This window comes from Nannospalax galili, unplaced genomic scaffold (genome assembly GCF_000622305.1).
Source record: "Nannospalax galili isolate Female #2095 unplaced genomic scaffold, S.galili_v1.0 scaffold507, whole genome shotgun sequence".
In the NCBI taxonomy this organism is placed as follows: domain Eukaryota; kingdom Metazoa; phylum Chordata; class Mammalia; order Rodentia; family Spalacidae; genus Nannospalax; species Nannospalax galili.
This window is the reverse complement of record NW_008356261.1, coordinates 568,462-582,923: the sequence shown is the minus strand read 5'-3', so window position 1 is coordinate 582,923 and position 14,462 is coordinate 568,462. Positions and strand designations below refer to the sequence as shown.

The following is a 14,462-nucleotide window of genomic DNA, read 5'->3' as shown; positions in this document are numbered from 1 at the left end:
GAGAGAGTGCACGGTGGATTCGGATGGAACCCTACCGGGCCAGCCCCCCCCCCCAGCACAGACCCACAACAACGTGGTGCGCGACCTGCGCCACGTCCACCCCAGTGGCGGGGAGCCAGGGACTCAAAGATGCGGCCCGCGGGACCCGCCGCACTCCAGCGACGGGTAGGAGACCCGCGCCACGCCCAGCAGCTGGAGCCCCGAGATCCCCGCACGCCCATAGTACAGGGTTCAGGTTCTCTCAGGTTTCATTTGGAGGGAACTGATGGCTTCAGATCATCTATTCAGGAGTACCCACAGAAGCCCAATTTAGGTTCCAGTCAGGTACACTCAGATTTCCTTCACCACACGGAGGCAGGATCTGGGTGCTCTCAGGATGTCCACCCTCTCAGGCTGTCACTAGGATCTCAGCCTTAGCCTACCAAAGTCAGATCTGCCCTGGGGCCTTGGGGGGGGGGTGTCACAAACTCCATGGTAGGGGGATGGGTATGGCACAATTAAGGGAACCTCATCACTAGGTGGGGGCAGGAACCAGGGCTCTCAGGCAGTCCCCCTTCTTAGCCCCTCTGTCAGTAAGAGGCCAGAACTTGAGCCATCACATCTTATTGTTCTTTTTTTGACACAGGGTCTCACTGTGTTACTTTGGTTGGTCTCAAACTCCTAGACTCAAGCCAGCTTTCTGCTCTAGCCTCTGGTAGCTGGGACCTCTGGCTCCTGCTACCATGCGACCTTGGTTGAGCTACATTTAAAAATAAAATTGCTGGGGGCTGGGAAGACGACTCAGTAAGGTAGAATCCCCAGTACCCACTTAAAAAGCCAAGTACTCTTTATTCTTGTGAGCCAGCAGAGATAGGAAGATCACTGGGCTTGTTGGTTTCCAACCTAGCTCCAGGTTTAGTGAGAGACCCCATCTCTAGGGAATAGGGTTGAAAGAGATAGGACACCTGACATCCTCCTTGAATGCCATGGTGCGTGTGTATACACACACACACACACACACACACACGTAAAATAGGGTGCTGGAGAGATGGCTCCGTGGTTAAGAACACTTGCTGCTCATTTTGTTGTTTTTTTTTTCCTTTGATCTTTTTCAGACAGGGTCTCCCTGTAGCCACAGCTGGCCTGGAACTCACAGAGATCAGCCTGCCTCTGCCTGTGCTGGGACTAAAGGTGTGCGCCACCACGCCCGGTATAAAACAAATCTTAAAAAAAAATAATCAAGAGGCTGGGTGTGGTGACTAAAAAAGTGTTTTGACCTTCAAGCAGAGCTGCAGCTTGGAACAAAGGGTGGAAGACGTCTGGCTCATCCAAGAACAGCACCCCACCAAGATCTGGGTGATCATAGAACGATACAAGGGCGAGAAGCAGCTGCCTGTCCTGGATAAAACCAAGTTCCTGGTGCCTGACCATGTCAACATGAGTGAGCTCATCAAGATAATCAGAAGGCGCTTACAGCTCAATGCTAACCAGGCCTTCTTTCTCCTGGTGAATGGACACAGCATGGTGAGCGTGTCCACGCCCAACTCTGAGGTGTAGGAGAGCGAGAAGGATGAAGATGGCTTCCTGTACATGGTATACACTTCCCAGGAGACTTTCAGAGAGATCTGGGCTGTGTAAGTCTGGGCAGTATCTCAAGTTTTTGAACCCTTACCAAGGAGTCAAAAGGGACATCACCAGCTGAGGTCCGTCAGCTTGGCTCAGATCAGAAGGTAGGCGCCCACCTAGGGTGTCAGGAATTGTTTGTATGTCAGCCAGAAAAACTGAGCTCCACATGAGTGCCTTAACCTTTAGAACACTATCATTTAACCTAGGTTACCTTGTTCTAAAAAAAAAAATTTTTTTTTAGAAGTTTAAAAATACTTTGCATCTTCAGTTGCCAGTAAATTAAAAAAAATTTTTTTTTTTTAAAGCTAGGCATAGTGGCTCAAACTTGTAATCCCAGGGCTCAGAAAGGCTGAGGCAGTACTGTCTACACTTTGAGGACTGTTTGAGCTGTATAGTTAGTTTCAAGTCAGCAAGAGCTACAAAGAGACCCAAATCAAAACCAAAAACCTTAAAAATATTTTAGCAGTGGGGCGTGGTGGTGCAAGAAGCCTTTAATCCCAGCACAGACAGAGGCTGGCGGATCTCCGTCAGTTCAAGGGCAGCCTGCTCTTCGTAGCGAGTTCCAGGCCAGCTGGGGTTACAGGGAGACCCGTTCTCAAAAAAAAAACAAAAAAAATGTAGTAGCGTTCCAGAAACATATTTCTCGCGTAGGTTAAGCGTGAGTCCAGGAATTGGCCGGCACCACCCGTCAAGTGTCCAGCCGTGAAGGCACAAGCTGCAGTCGCACCAGCCACCCTCGGACCACCACGAGCCTGTCGCCCTCCGCCCAGCTGGGCCTACAGGCTCGGAGCCCATTGTGGGTCCAGCTTCCCCAGCTTCCCTCTGCCAGGGTAGGTTCACCACCGCAGCCCCCGCCCCACAGGGCACGCCCCCGACCAGGCCCGCCCCTCCCTTGGCGTGACCCCGCCCCGCCCGCCTGCCCGGCCCTCCAGTCAGAAGCCGGCCATCACGCTCCGGGTCTCCAGGCTTCTGTCGGCGCAAGGTCAGTCTCACGCGCTGTCTTATCCGGTCAGACGTCCATGTCGGGATCTGCCCGTGGATGAGCTGGAGGCCTGCCGCGCGCTCCCGGGCCGGGCGGGGCCGGGGGGAAGGGCAGGACGTTCGGAGCCGGCGTACTTGGATGACATCATCGCGCCGCGTGCGCGTCTCTCGTGGTCCGCTAGGGCCTCTGGCGCGGCCCCTACGCATGCGTGGTGTGGTGATGCAGCCCACGCCAGGGCTGCCCCAGCCAGCACTACTTTCCCCTACTCAGGGGTCTCGGTTCTCGTCCACCGAAAAACCCTCCTCAGGAAGGTAGAGGACTTGCCTCGGGATTCCGGGAGTAGGTGGAGGGCCTCGGTGGGACGAGAGCTGAGGTGGAGGATCTCTCGTTTGTCCTGCGCCGCCCTTGGGTGCACGTGGGGACGTGGGTAGTAACTTCGTGGAGATATCCGGGACCTCAGAACTGTGGGCTCTGGGGTTGGTACTGCACCTCGCGAGAGTTGGCGGAAGCGAAGTGGGGTTTTCCGTGGCTTTGCGTTGTTGGGTATGGAGGGGCGGCTATAAGGTTTCTGCAGAAATTCAAGAGCTCTTTATGGCACTGTTTAGGGAGGGCCTCAGAACCAGCCGGGTCCTCTTTGTAGGGTAGTAAATTTGTCAAAAGAGAGTTGACTCAGTCGCATAAGCATGATTGCACACAAAGGAAAATTAGATTGCACAAACCCTGGCTGGCCTGAACTCGATATGTAGACCAGGCTGACTTCGAACTCAGATCCACCTGCCAACTCCAGAGTGTTGGGATTAAAGGCACCACCACCTGGCCTTTTGGGGGGAGTATTTTGAAGACATAGTCAAATACTTTAACCTAGCCTAACCTGGAGCTTATGGTGATCTTGGCCCAGCTTTCTGAATGGACTGCTGGGATTACAGGCGTGGGCCACCTCACTGTTTATTAACAGATTATGTATGCTGGGTGTGTTGTGGCCAAGGCTTCCAATCCCAGCGTGGAGAAGGAAGCCAGCCTTGGTTATAGCCAGGGGCTACAGAGCAAAACCATAGTGTTTTTTAAAAAACATTTTATTATTTTCATTTTATGTGTATGTGTCTATTGCCTGCGTATAGATAAGTGCACCTGTGTCATGCAATGCCCGAGGACAGAAGAGGCTGTTGGATCCCCTTGAACTGGAGTTTCGGACAGTTGTTAGCTGCCATGTGGGTGCTGGGATTTGAACCCCAGGTCAGTGTTGCTAACCGCTGAGCCATCTCTCCAGCCCCAAACCATAGGCTTTTATTCTTATTTTATTGTTTTATGTGTATGAGTGTATTGTCTGCCTGTGTGTAATTATACCCTAGTTGTGCAGTGCCCAAAGGAGTCAGAAGAGGGTGTTGGATCCCCTGGAACTGGAGTTATGAACAGTTGTTAGCTGCCATGTGGGTACTGGGAATGACTCTGGATCCTCTGTAAGAGCTTCCAGTGCTCTTAACCACTGAGCTCTCTAGCCGGCAAGACCACAGATTTAAAAAAAAAAATTGTTGGGGCTGGAGAGATGGCTCAGTGGTTAAGAACACTGGTTGTTTTTACAGAAGACCTGACTGAGTTCAAATCCCAGTACCCACATGGCAGCTAACAACTGTCTGTAACTCCAGTTCCAGGAGATGTGACAACCTCTTCTGCCCTCCTCGTGCATTGTACGACATGGGTGCACTTACTTACATGCAAGCAATGCACACATACACATAAAAAGAAAAAAATTGTTGCCAGGCATGGTGGCATGGGCCTTTAATTCCAGCACTTGGGAGGCAGAGGCAGGCAGATCTCTGTGAGATCGAGGCCAGCCTGGTCTACATAGGGAGTTCCAGGCCAGGGCTAGAGAGAGAGAGAGAGAGACCAAATAACAAAAAATTATTAAGTTGCAAAAGTATGTTTCCTATCTGTTGTAACAGAACCGCACACCTATTTGTTACTTTACAAATTCTGGAGATCAGGAGTCCAAAATGAGTTAAAAGTTAAGGTGTCTGTGGGGTGGCTCCTAGAGGCTTCAAAGAGAATGGGTTTCTTTGCCTTTTCCATCCATCAAAAACCCTTATCTCTGCCACTTCCTTACAAGGATCTTCGTGATTATGTGGGACCCACCCAGGGTAATTTTCCCATAGAAACACCCACAGTAAAGTTGGTTGGAACTCAGAATACATAAGGGACCTCCCTACCTTTCTCTCCATCCTCACCCTCAGGCTGTTGTGGTCTCTACAGAAGCCCTCATTTTCTTGCATACAGCAGGAAGAGGTATTCACTATTCAGTCTCTCCTGAGCTTCTGGTGAGGTGCTAGACCCACCTTGTATCTGCCATCTACCTGACCTGCTTGAAACCTAGAACCCCAAGTTGGCAGCTCCTACTTTTTGTCTTTGGTCAACCAACAGACTCAGGCAAAAAGTAAGGGCTGGCCTGGCCAAAGTTGTCCCTCTCACGAAGCAGCCTTTTACCTTCTCAGAAGAACTGAGGTCCTAGTCCGCTGGTCAGGCCCAGTGTCTGAGTCTTTGTGAAGATTAAACCAGGTCTGCAGTGACCACTGCAGTTCGTGATGCTGAATCTGAATCTTCCTTTTTACCTACCCCTCTTCCTCTCCCTTTGTCCCCTCAGAGCCCAGTGTCCCATGTCTTTCTGGGAAGACATCCCCGACCTCCTCCCTGCCATGCTGGCATGCAGGAGTCTCCTTTACCTGTGTTATTTAAACCCCAGAAGAGCTGGGATTTTGAACAGTGCCTTGCACACAGTAAGTGTTCGATAAGTTGAAGATGAATGCCTGTACATTGACAAGCTTGTGGCCATCTGTGCAGGAGAGCAGGGCTCCCCTAAAGTGCTCTATGCTGACCTTTTCCGAAGATCGTGTTTGTTCTTCACCTTTAAAATAACTGGTGGGGCGTGTGGTACAAGCTTGTGATCTCAGCACTTAGGAGGAGGCAAATCTGCAAGTACCAGGCCAGCCTGGGCTACATATCAAGACCTTGTCTCAAAATACAAAACAGACAAACTGCAGTAAGTTAGCTTGGGAGTATGTTACAAAGTCCTTAACAGCGATAAAATGCTTGCCCTTTTTGAGTGTGGAGGATTTCATGCACAGGAGACAAAAGCTGTTTACATCGAGCTGCAGTCCCAGGGCCAGAAAGGACAAGAACGTTTTGAACATTGTGCCAAGTCCAGGCATGAAAGTCTGGTTGGCCCGTAGCAGCGGGTGTATGCCACTCCACACATACTGCCATCTTGCTCTCAAAAACTGCTGAGTCGCACCGATTCCGCGCAGCTGTGGATCGTTTGGTCTGGCAGGAAAGATGTGACTCAGGTTTGTTCAGTTCCCAAAGTGCAGCCAGCATGTGGGAGGGGCAGACCTGGCGGGTGGCCTCCAGAGGGCCAAGTGAGGCTAGGTGGGGCTAGAGAGTGAGGACCAGAGTCTCCAAGTCCCGCCCTGGGCGGAAGGAACTGGTGCAGCTGGAACCTCAGGCGGCAGCGTCAGGTGAGCCCAGGGCCATGCTTCGGGGCGCGCGACTGGTCCCGCGTGTTTTTCTCTCGCCCCCTCCCGGCCCTCTTAATAAGTGGCAGAGCTTCCGGACCAGAAGGTTTGAGGGATCAAGAGAGGGGCGTGGGCGGGATCGCCGCCTCTGAAGCCTCCCGATCCCTGTTTTGAGGCACGTCTGTGCCCTCGAGGGATCCTTTCTCGATGCTTGGATGCTTGAGGACTAAGCTCAGGTTTCCGTCGCCAGCGGCCTAGTCGTACCCTGAAAAGGCCCAACTGGGGTTCTGTTCAGATCGCTGGTGTGACCCAACTGTGTTGCATCGGGGAGCAGCTGGATAGTAATGCCCAATTGGTGCTAAGCTGGGGTCTGGAACTTGCCTCTAAACCCGGCGTGGGGGTTTCCTGCTTGGTTACATTTGCACATCCTCAGGGCTTCACAGATCAGCAACCCTGAGAGGCCAAAGGAGCTGGTCCCAAGGCCCAGGCAAAGGGAGAGGGTGTGTGTGAGAGAGAGAGAGCTCAGCTAAGTTGTTACTTCCCCATTTTACCCCTGACCTCAAAAGGTCACAGTCCGAACTGGCTGACAGCACCCCCACCCCAAGCCCCGTGCTTTCCCAGGAGGAAGGGGCTTCAGGTTGCCCTAGTCTGGAGTTTCTGAAGAGAGCAGGCAGGACTGTGGACTTTGGTCTGGATGCTACAGTGCCTAGAGGTCTTCAAGCTGCCCCGCCCAACCCCGAGTGCTTCAGTGATGACTGGGTTAGGGTGACACGCGCTGGGATCCAGGCAGTGCTGGTTTTGCTCATCCACTCTGGGCACTGGTGACTCTGGTTCCTTAACATGATCCCAGTATGACCACAGTGAGTTACACCCTTGCCTCAGTTTCCCCTGTTACTAACCCTTGTGCCAAAATGTATCCTCTGCAAGAGCAGCCAATGCTCTGAACTCTGAGCAGTCTCTCCACTTGCCTTCTGTTGCTCTTGAACAGAACCCAGCAGCATAGCGTGGATCACTTCTTCCAGGGATCTCGGCTGGCCTGCTTGGCAGATGCTTGGGAAATGTAGGGACATGGGTATCTACCCAGGGCCTCAGGACCTCAGAAACGCCCACAATCGGTATCTGCATTGTTTATTCAGGCTCTGTTCCATCCCTGGCAGGAGTCAGAGCCTGTGACCTGTTCCTATTCCAACTCGCCTAGGTACAGCTCTTGTTTTTCTTAGCCCAGTGGATAGCCTAGACCCTCTGTGGGCTGAGCCTGACCTAGGTGTTGGACAGAATATGTGGAGTGGACTGGACTGGTCTGAGTTCTCAGCCGCAGAAGGAAGTCATGGAAGCTGGTGCCTTAGTGGCTGCCCTTGTATACTCCTCTTATCCCCAGAGTCCTGTGCCCTCTCAAGGGCTGCTTGTGCCCAGAATCCTGGCTTCCTAGGTCTCTGGCTTTGTGGATGGCTTGGCAGCACAGGGTGTGGTGCTGCCTGCTAGCTCAGCCTATTCTCGCAGCAGGCCATAGGCTGAGTGAGCAGGAAGCTTTCCTGTTGGGTTCTCTATACCAATAACCCTGCTCAAACAGATAGGAGACAGGTGATTCCCATGCCAGACTTGGTGTCCCCATGCTGTCTTTAACAAGAGGTGCCTTTGTAGCTGGATATCTGGGAGGCAAGGCTAGCATCTGTGTCCTACAGTTCTGGCCTTGTGCAGGTTCTGCTGCCTGTGCTCTTCTTTGCTAGGGATACCAGGTAGGCAGCCCGTCTGCCACCTTGTCTGCTTCTGGAGGCTCAGTGTATGGACATACCAGGAGAGGCTGGGTCCTTTCTGAAAAAAAAAAAATCTGCCCTCTTGGATTTTGGACTCTTCCTGTTATAAGGTCTAGCTTGACAGGGTCCAACAATTTGCTGAGTTCTCTTTCTTTTTACTTCTGCCCAGACGACACTGTATACCCACCATGAGTCTTGACATCCAATGTGAGCAGCTAAGTGATGCCAGATGGGCAGAGCTCCTCCCCCTGATCCAGCAATACCAAGTGGTCAGGTAAGAATGCCCTTGGGGACCTCATGGGTGCTTTTGGGACAAGCTGAAAGGCTGGTGCTCTGCTGTGGAGGTGAATGGTTCCTGTAGCTTGGCGGCCACCTCACAGGGGCTTGCTGTGTTCACAAAGTGTGCTACTCAATGCTTTACGTAATCTTCACAAGATGTTGTTCTTGTAGGATTGTTCGGCTTTGTATGTTTGTTTTGAGACAGGGTATCCACTCTAATCCAGGCTGGCCTGGAATTGGGCTATGGGGGACATAGCTCAGCCATAGAATGTATGTCTAGAATGCACAAGACCCTAGATTCAATTCCCAGCACCACATGCATTGAGCAAGGTAGTGTAAGCCTACAGTCCCAACACTTGGGTAAGTGGAAGATCTGAAGCTCCAAGTCATCCCTGGCTATATAATGAGTTCAAGGCCATCCTGAGATACAGGAGGGAAACAAAAATCCAAAACTGACAGCTGGGCATGTAGCTCAATGGTAGAGTACTTGCCTTACATGTGTTGTGTGTGACAAGTGTGTATGAACCTCTGCAGGCGTAGGTAGCATGGGCAGGCCTAGCATGGAGGCTGACACAGTGGGCACCTCATACTTGGTGTCTAGGCATCCTGAACCCTCGTCACTCAGCTTCTCTTCCTCCTCTAGTGATAGAGCAGGAGTTTCAGGTTCCTGGGTGGTGGTAGTGGTACCTGTCCATATGTGTCTCTGCTTAGCTTTGGCTGAGAAAGGGAGTTGGGACCAGCCTTCCTCACTAGGCTTTCACAACCCTTGGTGCCTCAGGTTCATAGGCAAGAAACAAGGCCTGCTTGGTTCTCACCTTTTCCCTTGTTAACTATTTTTATTTGAGATAGTGTTAAGTTTGTAGCAGAGTCATGTCATTCAGGGATCCCCAGCCTTGCACCAGCTTCTCATGGCCATGTCCCAGGGAGAAGGCTCATGCTGCCTAGCACTTCCTGCCAGACATTGGGTTGCTAGCTTTGCCCCTGTGTCCATTTCCCATCTGGTCACCCAGGATCCCACATGAGTTTTACTGACCATCTTGTTAGACCCTTCTACAGGGTCTCTCCCGTGTCCTAGTGTCTGAGTTTGGACACCCTGCATGCGTCCCCCTGGGCTTGTCTGAGGGCTTTTCATGGTGGTCATGGATTTTTGGAGAGTATGGAGGTCCTGTGGGTCTTGCCTGCCACACTGTCTTGAGTGTACAGTGGGAACATGCAGCCCCCACATCTGCTGTGTTCCCCCTTTGGTTCTGTAGACATTTGCTGTTGGTTCAGCCCGTTTGCAGATCCTTCTTTTTCTTTCTTCCTTTTTCTTTTTTTTTTTTTTTTTTTTTGGTTTTTTTGAGACAGGGTCTCCCTGTAGCCCTAGCTGGCCTGGAACTCACTTTCTAGAGCAGGCTGGCCCTGAATTCACAGAAACCTGCCTGCCTCCGCCTCCCAAGTGCTGGGATTAAAGGCATGAGCACCACCACACCTGGCTTCTGTTTGCAGCTCATATCTGGCATTATCAGGGGACATTTTGTCATTTTTTCATTCCCTGCATAACTTATGAAGAACCCTTACTCTTCTGTGACAAGAGTAACCCTATGTGTTTATTTAATGGAGATGACTTGAAGGTGTCTCTGTTGTTGAGTCACAACCTGTTGTGGTTCATCATATACTCAGGCTGCTGCAGCTCTAACCATTCCAGGTCTGGATTCCTCTGTCTGCTGTCAGTGCCCATTTATGATGACACCCCCCCGACCCCCAGCCCCAGTTCCCATGCTGGGACTCTGCACAAGCTAGGCAAACACCTTACCGCTAGCCAGCATCACTAGCTCTTGGTTTTTCGAGACAGGGTTTCTTCCACTGTATAGCCCAGGCTGACTTGGGCTTCTTGGTTTGCCTGACACTGTGTATGCCTGCTTCATATTTAAATGCCTTGGTTATGATCCATAGCCCACCTTGATGGGTCATAACCTGCTGTGTGAGATGGTGGTTGGGTCTGAGGCCAGCGCCACCCCATGATGACCCAGGGGACCTGTCTGCAGGCTGGAAGACTGTGGTCTCACTGAGGTGCGGTGCAAAGATATCAGCTCAGTGCTCCAGGCCAACCCTACCCTGACAGAGCTCAGCCTGCGTACCAATGAGCTGGGCAATGCTGGTGTACACTTGGTTCTCCAGGGCCTGCAGAATTCTACCTGCAAGATCCAGAAGCTGAGGTGAGCCCAGGGGCCCAGCCTAGCCTGCTCAGAGTAGAACCTGCTGTGGGCAGCTGGGCAGTAGTGATGGCGAACCACTAAAGGGTGGGGAGGTTGGAAGGGGCAGGTTGTTGTAGCAGGCACTCCCAGCTCCAGCCAGAGGCTCATAGGTGAGATATGCAGGGACAAGCCACCCTTTTACTTTGTCCCAGGCCCTAGGCCCAAATGAGAATCTGGCTGAGCCATATTAGTAGCCTCCTTTAGCCTGGAGGCATGGAGCCATCCAGAAGAGTAGCAGTTCCCTGCAAGGTGAGGTTGGGGCTCTGGCACATGTGGGTGCTCCTCTGGAGAGTTGATGGTAGCATATATTTCAGCCTCCAGAACTGTGGACTGACAGAAGCTGGCTGTGGGGTCCTGACTGGCCCATTACGCTCTTTGACGACCCTCCGTGAGCTACACCTCAATGACAATCCCCTGGGGGATGCAGGCCTGCAGTTGCTTTGTAAAGCATTTCTGGACCCCCAGTGCCACCTTGAGAGGCTTCAGTGAGTGAATACCCTGCTCGGGGCCTCTGAGCTCTCTGCTGCCCCTGTCCCAGAGCCCAGCCAGGTACATATCCTCAGTAAATCTCAACACTAGCACAGTGCAGTGGCTGGGAGCTTTGGAGAGGACTCCTAGGATTCTAGGGTCTCCCCTTTTCCAGGAACTGGCAGCTGACTTGGCCTGAGAGTGAGAACTGATGCTGGTGGAATCTGGCTTTATTTAGCAGAGTAACCCCAGCTGAGCTGAAGATGGCCCTCCACTGGGGACTTCTTTCTGCTGGGTCTAGGAGCACCCCAGATTTGAGGTGGGGTGCTTATTTAGTGGTTTCCTAGGCACAAGGCTGATGTATGCATAAGCCTGGAAACTCTGGGTATTCACTTGTGAGTGGGGGCCTTAAGGATGAGGAGGTAATAGGAAATGAGATACTAGCACCCCCTTCCTAACACTTTTGCCCCCTGCTGGTTGGTCCACTATCTTCATCTTCTTGATATGACTGAGCCTTCTGCCTGTCGCCTGCCCCAGGTTGGAATACTGTAACCTTACGGCTACCAGCTGTGAGCCCCTGGCCACAGTGCTCAGGGCCAAACCTGACTTTAAGGAACTGGTGTTGAGCAACAACGACCTCCATGAAGCCGGTGTCCACACACTATGCCAGGGACTGAAGGATTCTGCCTGCCAGCTGGAGTTGCTCAAGTAAATAGTAGGTCATAGGGGGTGAGGGGTGGGGTCACGCCCCAGGGCTTCCCTCATCATGTCCTGTGTCTGCAGGCTGGAGAACTGTGGTATCACATCAGCCAACTGTAGGGATCTATGTGACGTCGTGGGCTCCAAAGCCTCACTGCAGGAGCTGGGCCTGGGTTGCAATAAGCTGGGCAATGCAGGCATTGCAACACTGTGCCCAGGGCTCTTACACCCCAACTGTAGGCTCAGGACCCTGTGGTGAGTCTGTTGTTTCCAACCTCTTTCAAAGGGATGGAGGGCATGGTGGTGAGTGTTCCACATCCTTGGAAAATGTTGATGTCCACAGGCTGTGGGAGTGCGACATTACAGCCGAGGGCTGCAAGGACCTGTGCCATGTCCTCAGAACCAAGCAGAGCCTGAAGGAACTCAGTCTGGCTAGCAATGAGCTGGGGGATGAGGGCGCCCGGCTGCTGTGTGATAGTCTGCTGGAGCCTGGCTGCCAGCTGGAATCACTGTGGTGAGGGGCCCAAGGCGGGGGGTTGAGGTACTTCCTGGACAGAATGGGCCCAGGGCAGAGTAAGGTGTGGGAAATTGCTGGCAGAGATGGTGTGACTGGACAGGGACAGTGCTGGGCTGAGGTGCAGGTATACAAAGGGCAGGGTCTGGGGAGGAGGGAAGGAGGTTCCTCATGGACCTCCAAGGGGAGGGAGGGTGTGCAGCTACCAGCTCCAGAAAGTGGGCTCCAGCCTGCCTGTCCCCACAGGGTGAAGAGCTGTAGCCTCACTGCTGCCTGCTGCTCCCACTTCTGCTCAGTGTTGACTCAAAATCGTTCTCTGTTGGAGCTGCAAATGAGCAACAACCCCCTGGGTGACTCAGGTGTACAGGAGCTTTGCAAGGCCCTGGGCCAGCCAGGCACTGTGCTACGTGTGCTCTGGTGAGTGTGTGCAGGTGGGCATATACTGGGGAGTTGGGTGCAGCAGGAAGTTCTGTCCACCCTTCTGTGCAAGAAGCCCAAATAGGGGGGTCTATACCCCCTCACCCCATTTTGTTAAGCACATTCTAGTAGCATCTAAGAATGGATTCTGCAGATGGTATCTGGAACCCTCATGTACCCTGGTCATTGAGCTGGGTGTGTAACTGTGGGCCACTCATTATTTCTGTTACTTTCTGGCTCCCAGGGAGAACTCTGCTGTCCTCAGTCTCCTATAGGTTTGCCTTTAATCTTTGGCAGCTTAAAAAAAGTTACTTTGTGCGTGTGCCCATGCTCTTGCACCATGGCCTGTATCTGAAGATCAGAGGACCTGTGGGAGTCAGTTCTCTCCTTCATTACTGGGTTCCAGAAATTAAACTCAGGTCATCAGGCTTGGCAGCAGGTACTTTCTCCTGCCGATTTGTCTCACCCAACTGGCTCTTTGGCAGCTTTTATGTATTATTTTATGTGTATGAGTATATGGCCTGCACTGCATATAAGTGCACCTGTGTTGTATGATGCCCGAGGTGGTCAGAGGCATTGCATCCGCTGGAACTGGAGTTATGGAGTTAGCCACCATGTGGGTGCTGGGAATCAAGTCTGGGTCCTTTGTAAGAACAGTCAGTGCTCCTAACTGCTGAGCCACCTCTCCTCCAGCCCGTGCTCATTTTCTTTCTCAGGTCTCTGCTCTCATTTCTAGTGGTTTCCCATTTTCTAGCCAGTCCAGTCGTATTTCTGCTCTTCATGTTCATCTTACTGTCTGTCTCCTCCTTGCCTCCTGTGGTGGCACGTCTTGACTGCTGGACATCCTGGACTGGGCACCAGGCCACTTAAGACAACAGCCCTGTAGTCCTCCTGCCTAGCTGGTGGTGGCCAGGGCTATGGGATGCTCTGGGAGTCTGGAGGGAAAGGAGCGTGGGTCCTGTTCCAGGAGACTTGGGCCTTGCTGCAGCTGCTCACAAGTGGACTCCTGGAGCTTTCAGGCCCACCTTGGAGAGGCAAGCCACAGCAGCTCCTTGGCATTATCTGGCCTGTATCTCGTACTCCCCAGGACCCTGACTTCTTAGGTTCCTTCTCGTAGGCATGGGTACTGGACTGGCCTACTTTATCCTCCTTCCTTTGGTCTATACCCCAAAATGCCTCCAGCATGGAAACCTCTGTCTACCCTGTCACTTTCCCTTTGTACCTTGCTGTACTAGCCTTAGTGCTGGCTCCTGACCTAGCTAGACTTTCAGTGCTGAGCAAGAGCCTGGTGGATGTGCACTCCCCTTAAGAGGCTTGCTGGTGCCTTTGTCAGCAGAAACTGGGGTTGGCTACTTTGTCAAGCTGAAGGAAGCTTAGCTGCACTAGGAGCATGGAGAGACTGCCTTCATGCCAAGGCTAGACATGGGGAACAGCTCTGCCCTCTCTACCCAGGCTGGGGGACTGCGATGTGAGTGATATTGGCTGCCGAAGCCTTGCTCCAATTCTCCTGGCCAGTCGCAGCCTGCGGGAGCTGGACCTCAGCAACAACTGCATGGGGGATTCAGGTGTCCTGCAACTAATGGAGAGCATCAAGCAGCCCAGCTGTGTCCTGCAGCAGCTGGTGTAAGTAGATGCAGCTGGTGAAGGTGGTGGGACCAGGGCTGCCTGGGCTCAGGTGAACCAGGCAGGAAGGCAGGTATGGCTTAGTACACAGGGATACCCCAACTCACTTCTTGCTGTGTGCAGTCTGTACGACATTTATTGGTCAGAGGAGGTAGAAGATCAGCTACGAGCCCTGGAGGAGGAAAGGCCATCCCTGAGGATCATCTCCTGAGAGGTACCTCCCTGGATACACAACCTTAATCCACCTCCAGGGGCAGCCTGCTCCCTGGGTCTCTGGCTCTGGGTGTCCTGGTGTTGACTGGAGAACACACTGTAATCAGCTTATTTCAGCAAGAAAACTTTAGACACTTTATTACTATTAAAGCACTTTGTTGGCAAAAA

General features: G+C 52.5%; 1 protein-coding gene and 1 pseudogene across 5 annotated transcripts; both read left to right on the top strand.

Moving 5' to 3' along the window:
• Positions 1 to 1,242: 1,242 nt before the first annotated feature.
• On the top strand, positions 1,243 to 1,856 carry LOC115067834 (annotated as a pseudogene).
• A 610-nt stretch (positions 1,857 to 2,466) lies between these two features.
• On the top strand, positions 2,467 to 14,462 carry Rnh1 (ribonuclease/angiogenin inhibitor 1). 5 transcript variants are annotated; one of them, XM_008854381.3, is made up of 10 exons: positions 2,467 to 2,587; positions 8,014 to 8,118; positions 10,151 to 10,321; positions 10,675 to 10,845; positions 11,366 to 11,536; positions 11,612 to 11,782; positions 11,871 to 12,041; positions 12,288 to 12,458; positions 13,911 to 14,081; positions 14,205 to 14,462. In XM_008854381.3, exons 2-10 carry the CDS (start codon positions 8,033 to 8,035, stop codon positions 14,290 to 14,292), a joined length of 1,371 nt encoding a protein of 456 aa, XP_008852603.1. In that variant the 5' UTR covers positions 2,467 to 2,587; positions 8,014 to 8,032; the 3' UTR covers positions 14,293 to 14,462. The 5 variants fall into 5 exon arrangements, with proteins under 5 accessions (XP_008852603.1, XP_029412681.1, XP_008852602.1 ...); XM_008854380.3 differs by lacking the exon at positions 2,467 to 2,587 and adding an exon at positions 2,747 to 2,898; XM_008854382.3 differs by lacking the exon at positions 2,467 to 2,587 and adding an exon at positions 5,967 to 6,093.

What these genes read in the sequence shown, in the direction of transcription:
- Rnh1 (XM_008854380.3), top strand. Translation starts at nt 2,792, where the DNA reads ATGCGTGGTGTGGTGATGCAGCCCACGCCAGGGCTGCCCCAGCCAGCA. An exon ending in TGCCAGCTGGAGTTGCTCAA is followed by an intron (nt 11,537 to 11,611) that starts GTAAATAGTAGG and finishes CTGTGTCTGCAG; the next exon opens with GCTGGAGAACTGTGGTATCA. An exon ending in TGTAGGCTCAGGACCCTGTG is followed by an intron (nt 11,783 to 11,870) that starts GTGAGTCTGTTG and finishes TGATGTCCACAG; the next exon opens with GCTGTGGGAGTGCGACATTA.